The sequence below is a fragment of the Zosterops lateralis genome, assembly GCF_965231275.1.
Source record: "Zosterops lateralis genome assembly, chromosome: 3".
NCBI classification, from domain to species: Eukaryota; Metazoa; Chordata; class Aves; order Passeriformes; family Zosteropidae; genus Zosterops; species Zosterops lateralis.
This window is the reverse complement of record NC_139764.1, coordinates 41,670,645-41,690,926: the sequence shown is the minus strand read 5'-3', so window position 1 is coordinate 41,690,926 and position 20,282 is coordinate 41,670,645. Positions and strand designations below refer to the sequence as shown.

Genomic DNA, 20,282 nt, shown 5'->3' with positions numbered 1-20,282 from the left:
TAATATATCTGACTGTATTTCAAAGTTGTTGATTGTAAACAAACTTTGTTGAAGAAATAAAATCACATGACAAGATATCAGAGTGGTACTATAAATCCATTTTGTTATTGTTGCCACACTTCACATTTTTGGAACTTGGAATTCAGCTTATGGTGTACAAAACTTGTAAAAATTTATTGCAAGCGTGCCTTTGTGTAGAACAAAACTGGTGTCACAAAAGTAGTTCCCTGTCCCATACAGAAACACAGCTGTGTGTCTCTTACTGTGAAGAGGTCACACACCTGCATTTCCTGAAAGACTTGGCTGTTATAAAATTGCTCTGAGATTTTTAAAAAGAAAATGAAAAAAAAAAAGTAATATGCAGTGTATACTTTACCTCTGTAATTTATGCTTTCAACAGAAATCTTTAGAATTATAAAGAATATGGAACTTTGCAACAGAACTGCAGTTGCTGATGGTGTGAGCACAGCCCAGTGGTCTTGAAAGCACTCAGCCAGCTAAGGCCCAGCTTTGCATTTGGAACTGTCACTGCATTTGATGGAATGTAAGTTGCACACATTGAAAAATAAATGAAAACAAAATGTCCAGGGGGAGACTCCTTCTCTGGAATCTCCATTGTTCCTGTTTCTACTGTGGTGCTTCCACAGTCTGCAGCTTCCATGCTGTGCTGACATGCAGCAGTGCTGTGACTCCAAGGCTGATGACTACTGAACATATATAGTCTAAGAAAGGGCATGGAGTGAGGCCAGGGATGTAGCTAAAGCAGGGTTTGTGTCACTAAATCAGCTGTGCGGACTGGTTATGTTAAACATCAGCCTCTTTTAATTCAAAGGCAGCAGGAGAGGGGGCTATACATGCTGGAATGATGGGAATCAGAAGGGATTACCTGGCTCCTCTCCCTCCACGTGCTCATCCTCTGAACTTTCCTCTTCTTTCTCAAACCCACGGTTGCCCTTGAACTCCTCCTTGTGTCAGACCATGCTGATTAGCCTCACCTTTACAGGATCAGATTAATTGCTGGCATAAACCTGTGTTTATCTCTGATATCACCCCCAGACCATGGGATCAAGCTATTGTTTTATTTCAGTATTGAAATGCCAGGCAAAGAGTTGGTTTGCATCTAGAAGAAAAATCCAGGCTGCAAAATAAGTCCGAGAGACCTGCAAACTGTTTTCCATCAAATGAGCAACTATGTTTCATAGAGACATGCAAATTGTTCAGCAGTCACATTTTGCAAATGCCTTGACACAGATTATTTGAGAACACCACAAAGTTACTTTGACACAAGTGGGCTGGGGCTCTGCACAGCTGAACCTAGGGCACTGTGCTTTGCTTCTCAATTTCTAGGCTTTTGTGGGGAGAACTAGTGGAAATAGGTCAAAATGCTCTGAAGGCCAGAGCATGCTGTAAATACTTGAAGTGTGAAAGCATTTTCCAGAGTGGTTATTTTAGAAACAGAGTTGCCAAGGCTGGGACCAAACTGCATAGGCATGGCATTTCTCCTTTCCTAGAAAAACTTCTGAGACAAGCTTGATTATGAAGTCTGCTTGTCCAAGGACCTTGGATTGCAAACTGTGATCTTGTGTCTCCCTAGGTTTTTTCCCCAGTCAGGTCCTGCACATCACGGTCCTACAGCACAGCATGACAGTCCTCTCCCACTGGGTTCCTCACCCCGGGCCCCCAGGCATCCAAGGTTGTTCAGGTACAGCAAAGGATGTTTTTGTGGGTAAGGTTTTCACACTACACATCACACAGACCACCTTGACATCCAATACAAGCAATTATTACTTCAAAAGTGTGATACAAAAGGGATTTACCACTTAAGGCCTTTTTGTGATACCTAACAGCTGTTCACCAAACCCATCAGAGTGAGAGGGCTTCAAAAACCAAAGCAAAACACAAATAAAATCCCCAGACCCTCTCAAAGGTCTCTCTATGACAGCAATACAGCCATTCCAGTTGGAGCAGTGGGTGTGGTGCTGCTGGAACCTCTTTGGGGTCCATCCAAACCTGCTGGGCAGCACTGATGGGGCAGAGCAGTCAATACCTTCACAGTGATTGCAATCAGAAAAGCCTGCAGAAACAATACCCTGTTTCATCTGAGACCTGCAAAACAGCAGAAAGGACCAGCAAAGCAACACTACAAAAGTAAACTGAAAGGCCAACTCTGTGTTGTCAACTCTTCCAGACTGACCAAGAACCTGCAGGATGCTTTGGATGTGCTCTAAATGCAAGGAATGAGGGAAGCATAGGAAAATGTGGGGCAGGAAGCTTCTCCAGGGCTAGATTTCCAAAGAGACAAAGCTGTCACTCAAAAGAAGAGGAAGAGATCCTTTTTACAAAGCACAGCTGTTCTCAACTGTTTCCCAACAGTGAGGTGATGATACAGAAGTGCTTCCAGTGATGCTTCTGGAAACAAAGGTAAGTTTAGGAAGAATTGTGACAAGAAGGAATATGTATCAAGTAGCACTGATGACAGGCTTGCTTTTGAGTAGATGATGTGATGTGTTGGTGCAAGTATCCTAGTTAACAGCAGGCCAAATATATACCTGTTTTGAGCTTAGAAATCCTTGCCCTTGTGAAACTGTGAACAGGTCTTTGACACTTGAATGCTTTTCTCAGCCAGACTGAGATGAGCTCATTTTACAAACAACCACTCTTAGATCAATCTGAGCATAAAGAAAGTGTCATGGCGAACTCTATAACAAAGGATGGAAGACTTCATATTCCATCTAAGCCTCAGTGACTTTTCTCAACTCAGTAATTATTTGTCTGCATTTCACACTGATTACTGAACTATTGCAGAGCTTCAGATTTTCCATTTATCTCTTCTGAGTTCTTCTAGGTTTGTTGGCCTCCTACATTTTATCAAAATTTCTCTTACCTTTAGTGCAATTTTGTTTTGACTCATGCCAGTCTGTATGAAGGAACCTGTGCTAAGTCCCACAGCCCTTACTTAGGGGGAAACGATATTTGGCATACTTTCATTTCTAGTTTGAAAAAGTGCTTTTGAACAAGAACCAAGTCACTGAAAACATAGAACATGGCCTTAATCAGCAGGAGTGCAAACTCCACTTTACAGTTTCGTCACCCCCCTTGTCTGGTAGGAAAGGAGAAGCTTTGATAAGCTAATGATGTCTCACAAGTGCTGAGGTTGTTACAGCACTTTGCAATCCTTGCTTGGAAAGTACCAGAGATGCACAGAATTATCAGAGCAGCATAATCCCCTCCTCGTCAGTGGAATCAGCTCTAGCACAAGGGGACTAAGGCATGGAAGAATGAGATACTGGAGGCTTCTTTCACTACTTGCCAGCTCAAGACAGACTTCTAAATAACTTTTAGAAAGAAACATCTCTGGAAAAAAAGAGGCCACAGAAATATAGCTGGAGGTAAAGAACAGGAATGCCGTTTTTGAGTTGCTAAATTCAATTTTCTCTAGGGATTACCTGAAGAAAACAAAGTTGTACTTCTATAAATTATGATTCCTAGACTACTTGTATATAGACGAGTTGGGGATAGAGAATAGAAAAGAGAAAATGAAATGAGATTTTTTTAAATTGTGCCCTATTGTCAAGTGTACAGATGGGCTGAAGTAAAAAGTGGCAGAATTCCTGCAAGCCCTTGAAGCATTTTTCAACTGAGATGACAGTGGAAACCACTTCCTAGTGGCTTCTAAGCTCTGGCAAGTGTGGTATTACACACTGGGAAAAGAAATGTTTTCCAAGAATGGATCGTGGCACAACAGACATTTCCTGAAAGTACTGTGCATAGAAGGTGGTCGGTATGTCTTACTGACAGTCTTGGTTCTTTGAAACAAAGTTTGCATACCATGAACAAGTAATTATCAGTTTTTAGAAGTACATATCCATGAAAATTCAATTCAGCAGGAGAGAAAGGAGCTGTCCTATACTCCCTTCACTACTTCAGCGTCAAACTTCTTTTGTTTTCCTGAAAAAGTTAAGAGACATTGCTCTGTGACCTGGTTGGCATTTTGACTGCATTTTACCTACTGCTGAGTTCTCAGATCTCATATGCAGATTGTCTTAAGGCTACAAACAACCCAAACTATCATTTCACAAGCTATTGCACAATTAGACACACACACACTATAACGAGCATCCTTGCACTACTTTGAGACATTTTTCCCTACTTTAATTAGGGAGAAGCTTTAATGTTACAAGCAGGTGGGGAACCAAATCTGAGTAAGCCAGTAAAGGAAATAATCCTACACAGGCTGAGCTGCAGTTTACAAACTTTAGCCTTTTAAAAATTATCCTAAATCTTCCTTAATTACTTTGCCTTGTCTGTGGTAACAGAAAAAGTGCAAGATGCTTTTTCAACAAGGAGAAATCTTAACTTTCCCCAACCCTCTCCACTTCCAGTCAATAAAAGGAAAAGATGAAGGGGAAGAGTCAGCTGTAGGTATAGACTACACTTTGGTGGTTTTTGCTTGTTGGCTTCAAGAGCCAAAATTCAGGCATTTTGTACATACAAATATATATAAATATTTTTGCTCACTTATGGAATGTTTGTGCATGATAAGAACAAGAGTTCAAAATGATGAGGGATGGTTAAGGCTAAGAAAATGAAATTCATTGCAAAGCTATAATTTTGTCTTCATTTTTCTCCTTTACAAAGGAGACTAAAGCATCTTCCCTGTAATAGTCAGCCACTGTGTAATCCCCCATCAACACCAATTCTAGGGAAAACTACTCAGGACCCAGTCCCTGAGGCTAAAAGCTAGGATCTCGTGATTTGAGCTCAAGTAATCCGCATAATTAACTGCTTACATTGGTGAAAAATTAAATATTCCAAGGCCTTAGGCCTACTGTCACCTAAAAAGGAAAAGGCATTTTCTGTATGGGATGGCCTAGATCCAGGCCTTTAAGCATACATAGTTATGTAACAATTGGCCAAGGGCTCCAGATTTATCCCAGGAGCCTACAAAATAGCTGGAGAGTGGTTTGCCTACTCCTCAGAAATGCCAAGTGGCTCCAAGGTGGTCTTGGAAACCATTCCATGTCTGCTGGGGGCATGGGTATCCTGCACATAACCCAGCATGGCATGGGAGTGTAAGGAAGCAGCTACTGCTCATTTAAGCCATCCCATCAGCAATGTTTCAGCCAAACTTTTCCTTACTGCCCCAGTGTTAACTACTGTATAAATTTATGGGATACAATGAGCTAGAAGCTACACTTCCTGATCCAATGTAGGCTGGCATTGTCTGAAGCAGGGAGCGATAAGAACACTCTGTGAAATTTCCTGAAAAAAAGAAAACTGTAGGTTTATATTGCTGAACATTTATTTTTCATGCTTCAGGCTAGCTGCTGTCTCCCTTTGAATACTTACAAGACTGACAAGAACCAGCTACCAAACACACTCAGTCTGAAGAGGAGTGGTCTCAGTTCTCTGCAGGGCAAGAGATTTTGAACTCATCCTTGGCTTCCTGTGCAGCTTGGCACTGTCAAGGGCTAGAGTGGTACAAATCCATCCCCTTCTTTTGTGGTTAAGAGGCCTCAGTGCACAAAGTTTTTTTCCTTTCTCCCCTGCTTCCTGGGTGGAGAAGGAAGTGAACTTCTGTGGACTGAGAAGTGAAAAGGATGCTTAGGAATCCCGCTGCTGTTCAGTGTGCAGCTGGCAGGCAGAGCAGGATGTGTGGGACAGGCTCCAGGCTGCAGCACAAGCAGAACCACCATGGAGTTGGCCATCCCCTTCTCTCCCTGCAACCAGGTGAGATCTGCCTCTAGGTCTATGCCAAACAGTAAGACTTTGGTGGAAACAGAAAGGTGTCAGTGCAAGGATACTCCATGGGCTAGTCATTCATTTACTAACCTCTGCTGGATTCTTCCTCTGTTCTTATTTACATGCTATGCATTTGCACGTCACAGAATGATGAGATCTGAGGAGTTTGCAAATTGGTTACCCTCTATTGCCTCTTCTCAGATAGATACCTGTAACCTGGTAAGATTTATACTGATAAATCAATCATTCACTCCATTTTTCTTGAATCAACTTGAGTCATTCTTTGGGAGTAAAACTTTTCAGGCTTGAGGTCCTCTAATCAACATGGTTTTCTGCCTTGTAAGTTAATGTAATTCTGTTTGTGCCCATCACTGCTAACCTTCAGAATAGAGTTTTTTGATGACTGAGTTGTGGACTGAAATCAATAAAATGTAGAGGGCAGGGTAGTACTTCCCCTCAGTATTGATTCCTGTGTTTCAATCATACCTCTCTCTCTTGGCATTGTTTTCTGAAACTCCAGTGACTTTCAGATTCCACGAGCACCAAAACATGGCCTTGGGCACCAGCTCAATGATGCTTGTCCTCTACAGTGTCACTCAGAACAGAAGAACTCTTTGGGCTTGCTCTGTTTTAGCAAGGTTTAAGGTTGGTTGCAACTGGACTTCCTTCCTTTTCTATGACACAATGCTACGTTATTTTGCTAAACATATAATCTGCTTAATTACAACTACTGTGACAAGCCCTGAACTCTATCAAAAAGAATTCCTACAGAACACCCCACAGTGATAATGGGAAACACTTGGCTACTAGTGACTCTTTTTTCTGCCAACTCTGTGCCAAACAAAGTTCTAAAGTGGACCAAAAAGGTCTTGCCAGTTACCAAAGAAAAAGCGTGAAATTATTGTTCTTAAAACTTTAACAGTCCATTACATTATCTTTTTAAACAACATTTAAGATACAGTTGAAATCAAGAAAAAATACAGTTGCTATATTTTGATTTCTCACCTGTACACTGACCGTGGCAGTTAAGATGTGAGGCAGTATTACTTACTGGTTTACTCATTGTTAATACTTATAGTATTAATCACTGTTTGTGTATAAAATGTTTCATCCTGGTTAAAAAAGAAAATCAGTGTAATGTATTTGTCATTTTAAATTCACTAATGTACTTAGTTTCTCCTAATTTTCCTGTGTTCTACCTGGGATCAAATTGTCTTATGTTACATTAATAAAAACAAAGGGGAAAAGAAACCCACAGAAAGAAACAATCCTGACTGGTCCTCAGCTCCTGGCTGCCTGCCTGTGAAGGTGGTGTTTGTGAAGATCTCTGCTGCAGTGTTCCCATGCTGGGCTGTCCCAGCGGAGGACACGGCGACGGCGGCCGCGCTCCGCCACAGCCCACGGTGCAGCCTCACGGGATTGTCCCGGAATTTAATAACTCCAAGGAAGGTGCAGAGTTTCCTGTAATACCCGCCTAGGATGAGCTGTGCCAGATTATGACAAGCTCTTGGCCCAAGAGGAACTTTACAAGATGACCCTGTTGAACAAATAGCATTGAGATGATGGCTAATTTAAGTCTGGTTTGAGTGTACAGATTCACACAGGGCATTCACATATGGAATTTTGTGTCAGCTTTTCCAGTGGCACTTTCTGCACGACCTGTTTACATCCGGCTGATACTAGGAACAAAGTCTGCACCTCTCTAGTGGCATCACTTGGCATTTTTGGATGACAGCACTGGTAGTGTCACAAGTTCCTTGCTTTGCTGCTCCAGGTGTGGTATCTTCTGCTTTCCCTTCAGCCCCTGCCTACGCCACCAAGAGCAAAGCATCAATGGGTGGGTGAGGTGTCCTCCAAGCCCAGAAGCTCCTTTACAAGTCTTTCACCAAACTGTGCACGGCTGTACCTTGTCACGTGGTAGGCCTCTGACATTTTGTAGAGGATGTAGGCATTATTTATAGCGATGCTGATGGCAAACCAGAACACTTGTTGCCAGGTCTTGTTTGGTTTGTGAGAAATGAAATACCTAAAAGCCAAGAAAGGAAGGAAAAACACTGTTCAGCCAAACAATTGCATTTCAGCTGCAATTAATCACCCCAGACAAAGATCCTGCAGTCCTAATGAGAACCAGACATGGGACTTAATGCCTGGTTCAAGTAGTATTTAAAGAAGTTTTGCACCATGTACTTGACAGTCATTTACAGCAAATTTGCACAATTTTGAAGATTTCTGGTAGTGTGTAAAAGAACAGACCTCCTTGCTCTCAGAAGCAAACTTCAGCAATACTCTCACCTCTGTACCACTCCATGTAAATAAGAGTACTGATAAACATTCCTTGATCTTACCCATGACAAATATCCTTGTGATGGGAGATGTATTTCTGAATCCCTTCAATTTGTAACTAAAAAAAAAGCCTCAGTCACATTACATTACAGTTTTGGGAAGCTTGCTGCTGCTTCTCCTCATGTTTATTGTGAGCAAAGAATGATTGCTGCTGCTGTCAACAGTAGGTGGGAGGATGTGGGGGTAGAGCGAGAGCGTACACTGCTGGTAGGTGGACCACAAGGCAGAACTACAAAGGACTGACATCTTTATATTTAGGTTCTGACTAATTCTAGGACTACCAGAATATTCTCTCTTCAGTCATAAGATTTCCCATTCTCCCATTTTCCTAATTTCATTTGTTTTCGTAACCATTTAAATCTACTACCCCAGCTCTTTTCTGCACTGATTTCCTCAGATCAGATCCCAGTATCATTCACCAACGACCACCTCCTCCTCTTTCATATATTCTACAGAATTCTTGCTGCCTTGCCCAGAAATGGCTCGAAAAATCTGTGCTGCTTTTTCTCTCTTTTCAATCTCTAGTTCCTGAAATCTTCTGCACCTCATTGCTATTCACACAGCCAAGCTTCATTACTGCTATTCTTACTCACTTCTGTTCCTCCCTGCTACATTAAGAGCTAACACTGAGGACACCAACTGGAATTCAGGAGCCAAAAGTTCTACATTCTCCTCTCTCATCATGTAGATCAGCTTCACATGCATAACTGAATGTCTTTTTTCTTCTGGCTCCAGGTGACACAAGTATCACCAGGAGAGATTATCAGCTAAACACCATCTACTGCTAGAGGTGGAGAGCTGAGCCAACCTGAGAAACCTGTGGGGCTGATAGACCCTTGTTGAATTTTCTATCAGTCTGTTGGCTCATCCTCCCATCACTTCTTAAGTGTCATTTATAAGATGCAAAGGACCTGTGTCTCAAAATTTCTTTTTTTTTTTTTGACTGATGGATGGGTAGATAGAGCCAAACCAATACCAGCAATGCAGTTCTTGCTTTGTGCAGCACCAGTATCTGATCTTTGATTTAAACAGAAGTTCTGTCAGAGACTCAGTGAAAGCAGCATTGGGCCCTCATATGCAGCTCAACATGAACAACTCAAACCTTGCAGCAACAGAGAAGGTGTGAAAGAAGTACACACAAACATGCACATCTTATTACTTACTTGCTGTATTTATCATCATATTTGCAGATATAGCTAAGGTGAGCAGCAAAGGCTTCAACTGCCAGTGGGCATGGAATTTCTCCGCTTTTTCTCTTAATTATAACTCCTGCATCAATTAGAAACATAACAGTTTTAAATTGACATCATAATTCTAGCAATTGAAAAATATGTTTTCAACACACGGCTTATAAAATAAACATTATTGACAGTTTTCCTCCTAAAGCTGGAAAATTATCTGTAACAGAGATGTTAATTTGATTTCATTTCCCACAGGTAGTACACTGAGCAAGTGGAAGGGGAAGAAGAGGGATCATTTTTCAGTTGCAAATGAAAAGATATTAGACACAAACATCTTTGCCATATATTCAAAGGAACCCATGCATTGCTGTAATGCCACAGTAGCCCCCTACAGACAGTATCTCCTGTTCTGGATCACAAGAAGTTGTGGTCACCTCTAGAGCAGTGACTTGCTGTTATATGCTTTGAATTCCAGAGCTCCCAAATTAGTCCCTTGAAATTAAATCCTTTGCCTATCTCCACCCATGGGGGCCAAGAGCAACATTACCTTTTGTTCACTGGGTGCCAATTGAGACAGAGAAGAAAATACAATAAGAAGGAGCCAACTGGCTGAACTCAGTGGAGATAGAAGTGAAGCTGGTGGGTGATTGCAGTCTCTTTGAATTGAAAAGCAGCCTGGTTCCTGCTGTGGGGAGCCAGAGCTCAGAAGTACCTGTAGGCTGCTCACTGGAGCTGAGCACACATTTCTCTGCCTGCAAGTGCTGCTTCCTGTCCTACCTGGTCAGCTGGCTTGGTAATTTAGCTAGTCGTGGGGGACAGCCATCCTGCCTACTGCAGAAATCTGTGGAAAGGCAACAGGCATCACCCTGCAGCCTTCTACTAACCACTCTGCACAGACAGTGCTACAGCAGGTTACTCCAGAAATGGGCCTTGTTTCCTCACATGGTCTCACATGTCTCTGACAGCATGTGACCATGACCTACAGCAGTAATTGTAAGTCCAATACTCTTTTAAGAAACTCCACTAGCTCTTTTCTGATTTATTGCTCCTATCCTTCCTCCCCCTTCCTGGGGAAAACTCCCTGTAGCAAGGAAGGGTGGGTAAAACAAACTTAGATCATAGGAGTCTGTTCCCTAAATTTTGACCTTATGCCCCCACAGGTTTCAATTGTTGGCTCTCCAGGGTATGGAGCACCACTTACTCCATGGCTATGGCACACTGCCTGGCAAGGCTCCCTTCTCTCAGGAACAAAGGCCTTTCCTCCAGGTCTAGAGAAGCACAAGCTTGGTTGCATCCTTTCTCAGCATTGTTTCAGTACAGGTACAACAGTCCTCGGCTTACTCATTTCTCAAGCTTTCAAGAAAACTTTCTTTGCCTTCCCTCTGCCAACTCTTTTACAATCAGCTTAAATGCTACTCACGTTTTGATTACAGACTTCACCATTTCATTCCTCCAGCTGGAAGTCTCATTCCATCCATTATCTCTGTCAAGCCCCCTGTGCTGTCCTAGCTGGCAGACTCTATTTTGAAGCTAGTATGCGACACATACTAAATGTCATGTTACAGCTGAGCCATGCAAAAATTTATTTGGGATGTTTAAAGTCTGATTTTTCAAGAGTCCAAAATTATATTACCTCTGAATTGTTCAATACACTCTCCTTTCACCTCTGCCTCCTCAAGCTGAGTGTAAAAGTAGCCTAAGGAGCAGGGGGAAAAACCAATCAAACAAAAAATTTTCTTCATTACATTCATGTAATTATTTTGCGTGGGTTTGATTATTTTAATGAGTCCTACACATATCTGGCCAGCATGAGGTAAAAAGAACTGATACACCACCAGCCTGCTGCACTAGTGCTGCAAAATCACTTGTCATCTCATCAGGGCAGGTCAGGGAAGGATAAGTATGTCCCTGGTACAAGTGTTATACAAAATAAAAAATTAAAAAAATCACCTTCTTTCTACTCTTGCTCTCCTCTCTTTCTTTGGATGATTTGTATTTCCCTTGCCATTTGCTTTGTATTCATAATCTTTAAAAGAATGCATTGCAGTGGCAGAACCATATACTCCCTGTCACTTTCTATTATATTCCCCATAACATACCCCTGTTTTGAGAATATAAATAGCTTTTTAGGCATACTATTTTTAGCCTTTCCTAGGCTTGTTTCATAGCCATAGCCCACCTTCCCCGTCTGGGAAGACAATTGCCAGAGCTGGGGTCATTCCTAGCTGCAGGTCTCTGTGGCATGTGGTCCTGAGCCAGCTGACTCATCAGCACATCTGAGGAGACACTTCCCCTCCTGGTCCTCCCCCAGCACTGCTGTGTTCCCATCCCTGGCAGCACTCCAGGGAACACACCACCTGTACTGCAGCCACAGCCTGCCTTTGCTTCCATGCTGGAAAGGGTGCCGACTGCCAGCCTCCATCCTGTCACCATAGAAAGGCATCAGCTTTTGGGTTTGGGGTTCTTTTAACCCCTTTTTCCTTTGAATTTAATTTTTTAAGCCGTATGCTTGTGAAGCAAAGCTTGGGAAATAATACTTCAAATGAAACAAGCCAAAAGACAAAGGTTTACATATGTTTGTTTCCTCAAAACACTTATCCTGACCCTATCTAGAATCATACTTTTTAAAAAATGAGAGTCCCATTAATATCAGCACTTGCATCCACCTTGTCAAACCCTGAGATTTCATAACAGTATAAAAGAAGGGACATTGCCCGATCCAAGTGCTATCTGGCTTTTTATCAGGACTTTGATTTCTTACAGTTCTTTATCGGAATTGCTGACACTGAGCATTGTACAAGGTCTGATAATCGAGGTCTTCCCATCAGGGACCTCCAGCCCCATCCCCAATCTCACCATACTTGGATACAACTTCCTGACTGCAGTCTCACAAAGGACACATGGAAATGGTAAGTTGAAACCCTAAGCTTATCCATTCTGAAACATGCTTTTTTAACATTATGCTTCTTTTCCCAGATTTTCCAATTCTGGGCCAATCTCACAAGCCGATTTTTTCAGGAAACTAGATGGTCACCAGTCACCTATCACTCCAGCTTCTCCTGGAATAAGAACCACACAGGGACTCATAAAACTGCTTCAGACAATTGTGATGGCTCCACAACATCTCCCATCTTCTCACAAGTCACTTATGAGATGCTAACATGCCAACTGCAGCTCTTTATTCCTTGCATATGTGGCCCAAGCTTTGTTTTCTATGCTTAGTTAGTGATTGATGAGCTTTTAAGTAGACCTAGTTGGTGAAGAGCACCTATGGAAGTTCTTCTCAGAAAGCAGCTACTTAAAAAGATCTTGGGTTCAACAGTTTTTTGCTGAAGATGTTATTCTGGTCATCCTACTGTGCAGCAAGTGAGGTTGCTGCCTGCTCCATCCTACTGCATATGAAAAGTAGAAAAGATTGCAGTTACTTCTAGAGCACAAAAATGGAGATGCTGGGGAAGTGGGCACCAGATCTAGAGTGAAAAACCAAAATGCAGCTTTGTCCCACAGCTGGGGAGATTTGGACCAGCATACAGATGACCTGCTTTAGAATAAGGTACCTTTTTTATCTCTAGGGGTCCCAAACCTCTTTTGATTTCTCACTTCTTCTGTAATACAAGCACAAGGAAAAATTAAAGTTTAAGGACAATTAAAAATTGACTGGGTTTTGTTCTAGGCAGAAACTATAGACTTGATAGCAGAGTAAGCAGGATATGTTTGCAAGACTAAAGGAATTAGACCCATCCTCAAGAGATGGTGTATTATAATGAGGTGATGCATTATGACATGCTGGTTTAAAACATCCATAATAAATAACCTGCTGCATCTAAAAATAGTATTCATAGATCTGCTCTGACAAGTGTACTGCCCTCCTGGTGCCCCTGGCTTGGGTGGAATTTGTACTCCAAGTACAGACAAGATTTACCTTCTTGACTTTCCTTTAAATTGCAATAAACAGTTCATTATTATATAGCTGTGTCCACCTCTTTTCTCATCCTAAGTGTTCTGTTGACCATCTCTGGCCTTCTTTTTTTAAGGTTTTTGCTTCATGGCCTCCTCCAGCCCGTGCACATTTACACTCAGCCAAGTGCAGACATGCACTGTGCATTACCAGACAATCTCACTGGCACCAGTCTCTGTTCAACTACCCCATGTGGGTTTTAACCCCATTTCACCACCTCCTCCATGTAACACGTGCTGAACACATCTGTGTTCTTGAGGCCTGCCTCAAGGAGCACAGACTTCTCCTCTTCCTCCTCTACATTTACACGCTTTAGAGAAGACTGGTGGTCCGGCTTCTCTTGAGTTGGTTTAAACTATCTTTGCTGCACTGACTTTAGCAATGCCAAATCAGAGGCAAGCAATCTGGTCTCTTGCCTTCCCACCGAGCTTCCATCTGTTCCCAGGTCCCTGCTAGAGACTCTCTGCCCAGCATCACTCTTTAAAAAGCCAGTCTCTGTTTTCTGCTCTGATTCACAGTGAACTATGTCAACTGTCCCAGCCAGCATTTGGTGAGCAATGAGTTGGGAAAGCCTTGGCCATCACACACAAAGGTGGTAATCATAAATACCTCACACACACCTACAATCCCATCTTTGCCAAAACAGACCCAAGGTCAATCACAAGCACAACAGCTCACACCTCCATGTGCTGCTTTTAAAGGATGCTGCCAGCACAGTCCTCCTCTTTTTAACAGGGCAGTTAACAGTGATGTTTACAAGCAGAATATTTTCCTAATATTTATGAATTATAACCAATTCTCCATGCTAATCTATATAAAAGAGTAATAGTTTGTAGTGATAACTCTTATTTAGTTAGTGCTGCTAAATCCAGCAAAAAACGCAAGGAAAACAGCACAAATCTTGATGGTGAAAGCCCCTCATGAGGGCCTACATTGCTCCAGAGACTGGTTTCAGCAGAGTCTTCAAGTGTCATACTTCCTTCACACACGTTTTCAGCATTTGTACTCAGACATCAGTCCATCTGAATCACCAGGTCCTCACTCTGCTGGGATGCCCAGGACAATTCCTCAGCCATGCTTTGCTAAGCCAATGAGCCTTCCAGCAAGGCACTGAACAACACACTAAGTCAGCCTTCTCAGCTTACCATTCAGTAACTCTTAGCTTTGTTTCTGCAATCTGTACACACATAGAAGGGTTGCTTGGGATTCAGAAAATGAATGTAGAATATGTCTCTGAATTGGTGGCTTTATATTTAAATGTTTATGTTATAGTCATTTGTCTCTGGCAGTTATACATAAATCTGAATCATAAAAATTGTAAGAAATGAAAACAACATTCTCACTGAAAAACTAATTTCAAGTAGTTAGTCATTGCATTATACAGAAGTTTTCAAATGTTCTTAAAACCATCTTATACTTTCAAAAAGGAAAGTATTTCAGTAGCAAAAAGCTCTCTGTAATTATTTGAATTATCCAAATTATCGGTTTTGGTTTCTTTTCATCAACGGCCAAAATCAGTTAAACATACAGCAGGAAACCTTAATCATATCTACTTCTGGCAAAAGAGATACTTGTTTGTGACTAAGTTTTTACTAGATAAGAAAAATTAATTGTAAGATCTGCTGGAGTTCAAAGTACATCACGACGTTTATTAATTTTTTTGTAGCAGCAATCCTACAAGGTGTTTTGCAAACGGGGCTAATATCATCTTATGCAGTAATTAATCCTCTTCTCTGACCATCAGCAAAGGTATAGTCTTTATACATGAAAGGATAGGGCCTCCACCAGCTCCAGCAAGGAGGCTGCATTAGCAGCAGGCTTTTTAATCTTTGTATGGGAAAGAAAGAATAGCAGTATGAAGACAAAGAAGGGAAGTAATCATACAGCTACTGCTTATCTAGGATGTATGATCAGTTACAATCAAGCTCTTTGTTCAGGGTTATTATCAATCTCAGTGACTCACTCTGGCTTGTGACATAAAACATGTGCACTTTCAAGATGATAAGTAGGAATATTGCTTACCTTGTTGAACTGGAGAATAGGCGTTGGTCAGAAAACGAAAGTGCCCTTTATTGTACCAGCAAATCAATGACATGTTTCCCTTCATTCTTATTCTGTACTGTCCTCTGGACTGTGGAGTTGCAGAATTGTTCAGCATGGATGGAGGTAGGCCTGTGCAGTCACTCTTCCTGGTGCTCAGCAACCCACAGCAGTAAATCTCTGCATGTGAACAAACATTCCCTATCAGCAAGCCATTGCACACTCTCAGAGAGCAAAACCAGCAGAGCAAGCCTGAAGGACCTCTGAAAGAACTTGCCCTACAACCTTCTAGTCCAACAGATATGCCAGCCAAATATTTGTGTCCTATAGACAAGTGCAAAAAGCCTGATCTCTTGTTTAAATATATTGATGCCTCCTACACTGTCATGATGAAACAACAGGAAAAATAATTCAGGGTATATTCCCAGTTGTAACACCTACAATCTGAGTTTAACATTACAACATGTTTAAAATTGGTCTCAAAAATCCCACAGTGGCACACATCAGAATTTATGATCCAAGAGAGTCTTGGATGTTTAACCAAAAGAATAAATTTTGGAGGGAGCAGGGAGGTAGGGAAAGCTATAGCATCTCAGTTGTTAACTGAAATAAATTCTCCTACATGACTCCTATGATGCTTTAATTCACAATAGTTTCATCTACTGTTTCACTGTGGTGCCACAGAGTTCCTGATTTTTAGCTCAATACTCCTTGCACCTGCATCATCTGCTTTGCTAAGGAAATGCTGCTTAAGCAGCTAAAAACCACTGAAACCACTGGTTGATTAAAAAAATGCATATGCCAGAAGGATGGAGAAGATGGAAATACAAGTTCAGTGAAAACTGATTTTAGGGCACTAAAGCAAGCACTGATCTTGTCCTGCACAGACACCAGAGGCTCTTGCAGGAGACACAGTCTGTTGCTCACAGCTTCTTGGCCTTTTCATATGTGAAAGAGGCAATGAATAAAATCTAACACCACAAAATGCATCTCAATATAGCTAGGTGGGCACAAACAAGGCTTGTAAACAACATTATTAACAATGCTTGAATTTTTCATTAGTCTATGAAATACTAACAGCCTGTTTATGTTAGTCCAAGAGAAGCAGATCTTTTTCCCTGACTCAAAGAAATCTTGGATGGAAATTTCCATCGTCTCCCTCAGTTTTGCGTTAACCCATTTGAGTGGAAAAAAACAGTGGGCATGGAAGCAGGTGACATCTGTGCACATCTTGTGGTGGTTTAAAGCTCATCTGTCAGCCAAGTCTGCTCAATCAAATTTTTCATCATGCTGAATTTTGCACTATATCCTTACAGAGAAAATGCAAAGTCAGAATGCAGTGTCTGGCTTCCCCTAAACATGTTGCCTCTGTTCTTATGTTTCCATGAACATGTTACCTCTGTTCCTGGATTACCATTTATTTGGCTCTTCTACCTCTGTCTTTCTGGAAGCTTCTAAGCTCTTGAGTGCAGGTGCAGCCTTTGTCCTTGTTTCATACAGTGACTGGCATGCTGAGTATCCACTCACAGCTCACAGCCACTACAGGAATACTAATAAATTCATTGCATGTACTCATGCATTGGTCCAGTTGCTGTGGGCAGATCTACAAGGAGGAACAGCTCTTCCATCAGAAATTTAAGCCACTGATGAGAGAAGAAGGTCAACCAACACAGCAACTGGAAAACTTTGTTCTCAAGGGAGAAACCTGCACTCCACTAGTTATTTCTGATGAATGAATCAGTCCCTGGAAATAATAAGCTCCTTCCACATAAGAAAATGAGAAAAGCCAGATGACAACAGGCTTACAATCATTACAGAGGGAACTGCACCTCCAGTGGAAAGCTGATGGGTTTTTTTTCTTAGAAATTTCTTCTGTTGCTCAGGGGCACCCAAACAGTGCAGGTCATGTACCTGCAGACTCTGCCATTAACATAGCAAACACTTATAAAGCTTTCTTCTAGCCAATATGAAGATCTTCCTGCTTTGATAACAAGCAAACCTGAGAAGAATTTCCTTAGCTGCCCAGAGTTTGTTATTCATTGAAATGTGATATTTTTTCCAGGAGGCTGCAATGGAATAAAACCAAACTAATAACTACATTGTTGTGCTAGAGTTTCAAAACAGCAACAGCCATCTCTGAGATCCCATAATAATTAGTTGTAGCCTTTCATTTTATTGGAACAATAAGCCTGCAGAAAACTTCCAGCAGATGTTCCACTCCTCACGCAGAATAATGGGAACCATCTTCTCTCTAAGGAACACATCATGTAGCCTTCCTGCTGTATAGCCTAGAAAAGTGTAGCACTTCTGCAGATTTACTAGTATCTCTCATCATGGATGAAACCCTTAATCTACTGTAGGGGTTTTAAAAAACACACAGTTTCTATAGAAATAGAAGCAATAAAAATTACACCCATCTGGCTCAATGAAGTTTTTGTGTGTAATTAAATCAGAATCACAACAGGTGTTTGCGGCAAACACAGGAGTCAGTGGAAACAGGTTGTTCTTTGGTCTTCCTAAACTGTAGGTGCAATTTAAATAAATACACCTAAGATAGTTTAGCAAAGAAGAAGAAATGTGGTGTAGTCACCCAAAACTCATTCCTAGAGTTTCCAGCCACTAGACAGCTTGTGCTGAAACCTGTTTCACCACATCTTCACTAGTACAGTCCACAAAGGCCATTGGCTTGAGCTAATTCAGGCAAAAATACACATTCTGCAATCATTTATTCTGCATGCAACACTAGCTCAAATTGGAGCTAGGAAACCAGGGCAGGGCTGCTGTGAGGAGCAGAAGTGAGCTTGCTTTAGTCCATGTGCTGGAGTTGCAGGATCCTGCAAACCTTGTGGGAATGTCATGGTCAACCAGGCTGTTGCAGTTTTGCCAACACCAGCCCCTCTACAGAACAGAGCCAGCTGCTCCTGCAGGTTCAGAACACGCAAAAAGGACTTTCAGGGATCATATGTTTAAGGGAAGTGTGGAACACAGGGCTTTAGGAGGTTTTGTCCTCTATAAAGGACAAGTGCTTAGAGAGGGAAAAAGGGATGTGACTATGAATGAATGTCACAGCAAACAGCAGTGACAGCTGTCTGCTCACAGAACAGAGAATCTGGGGCATTTCAGTGCAGGTTTCCAGTTCTGTTCAGAGGCCAGTGAAAGAAATTCATTGTATATCCCCTGAAAAATAAAAAGCAGTCTATTCAGGGTTTCAATTTTGAAAAAGATCAAAGTGTTCTGTCTTATTTTCTGAAGTTTCTCAGTCCCTGGTATCCTCACATAGGTCTTAGAATTATGTTCACTGACATCCCTTTATATTACAAGGCACACTATTGTCTACTGTGGTACAGTGAAGGTGCTACACCACAGGCTCTCAATAAAGAGAGAGCATTATTGTCTTTAACAATAATGCATTTGTGGGCTAGGTGTGGAAAAGTGAATGATAGTTAAGATTTGACAATTTTTTTTAACAGGATCACAATCCTATGGATTAAAGAATAGTTCAGGCTGAAAAGCAACTCAGGAGGTCTCTAGTCCCACCCCTGACAGAGATGGGTGAGCTCTGAGGCCAGACAGTGCCATTCAGGGCTTTATCTTGTCTGGGCTTGTAAACTGCCAAGGACAGAGACTGCACAACCTGTCTGGGCCATTCTGCTTCACTGCCCTCAGGAAAAAATCCTGAATCTAGTCTGAACATCTTTTTCGTTGAGCCTAAATCTGTTGTTTTTTGTCCTTCCACAATGCGCCAATGTAAAGACCCAGCTCCATTCTCAGGATAGAGTAGCCTAAGGCCGCTGTTGCATCCCCACAAAACCTCTTCTCAACCTGAACAAAAACAGTTCCCTCCCCACAGCAGAGTACATTTGTATACAGAACATTCTTGTCCTGGGGGCATGTTGTCTCAAACTGTAGGAGGTAACGATCACCTCCTTTGAGCTACACTGCTGTTAACACAGCCCAGGACACTGTGGACCAACTTGGCTGCCAGGGCATGCTGCTGACTCAGGTTCAGCATGCTGGTTACCAAGACCCTAAGTCCCTTCCCCCCAAAAATCCCCCAAAAACTCAAGAATTTTGAGAGGAACTAATAGAGTTTTAGTGGGTGACTTCCCAGTTTTTCCAGAATTGCCTTTAGTTACCTTAAAACTTTCATGTTCCCAGAAAGTCTATGGCTTCCAAGCATGAACTTATCTAAATCTTCCCCTATTTCTCATTGATAGTCATGAAACCACCAAACAAAAGAAAGCAGTTAAGATCAATACCAGTTTCTTTTTGGTTTTGGCTCTCAATGGGATCTTTCTATCACTGGTCCTGCTCTAGCCCAGAAATTGAATCTTCTTGAACAAAAAAAAAAGTAAATTTATCAGTTTAAGCATGTCATGAGCAACTGAGCATAGATGTTTTTCAACAGGCTCTCATGACACTTTCTGGTCATGGTGTTGCTCTGTTCAGGTTTAGCTGAAGTCACACACCAAAAAAGTGTCACACATCAAAAAAATCCCAACATTGACTTCATTGCTGAAGGAGTCTCTGTGGTAGATCAGGAGAGATTTCTCTGTCTAGTCCAGGCTTCTTTGCTTGCCTCTCCCCAAATGTACTGCTAATGCAGCAGGATCCCAGCAGGTGCTGGTAGTACACAATCTGCTTTGCAGCAGAGTCAATAAACACCATCTCCTCCAAGGATCTTCCTGACTTCACCACAGCTTGACATCTCAAGCATCTCACTTCTCCCAGTGTCTCACAGTCCTTCCAGCTCAATGGTACCTTGCAAAATCTCTGAGCTAGCCCCTAGCAGCTCATGACAAATGCAGGCAATCCCACTGCCTTATTAAACAGAAACACTTTTCTTGCCATGATCTTCTTTATGTAGGAGTGCCATGCTATACTACAAAGCCAATAAACCTGCTTTCTTAGTGTCCATCCCCCCACCTATCTTATAGCTCCACCCCTAGGAAGGTGATAGTGTGTACCAGATCTGAAATTTGATTTTGGAGACAGCTGTCAGAGATTATAGTCTCATG

The 20,282-nt window shown here is 41.8% G+C and overlaps 1 protein-coding gene across 1 annotated transcript in view; it reads right to left on the bottom strand.

The window, feature by feature from the left end:
* PGBD5 (piggyBac transposable element derived 5) overlaps positions 1–20,282 on the bottom strand; it is a gene marked incomplete at its 5' end in the record, with an annotated part of 68,600 nt that continues 48,318 nt past the window's right edge. The window contains 3 exons of the mRNA XM_083858555.1: positions 1–7,768; positions 9,249–9,354; positions 15,247–15,444. Of these exons, the coding sequence (XP_083714681.1) occupies positions 7,573–7,768; positions 9,249–9,354; positions 15,247–15,444 (500 nt within the window). The 3' untranslated portion in view covers positions 1–7,572. The remainder of the gene's footprint in view (positions 7,769–9,248; positions 9,355–15,246; positions 15,445–20,282) is intronic.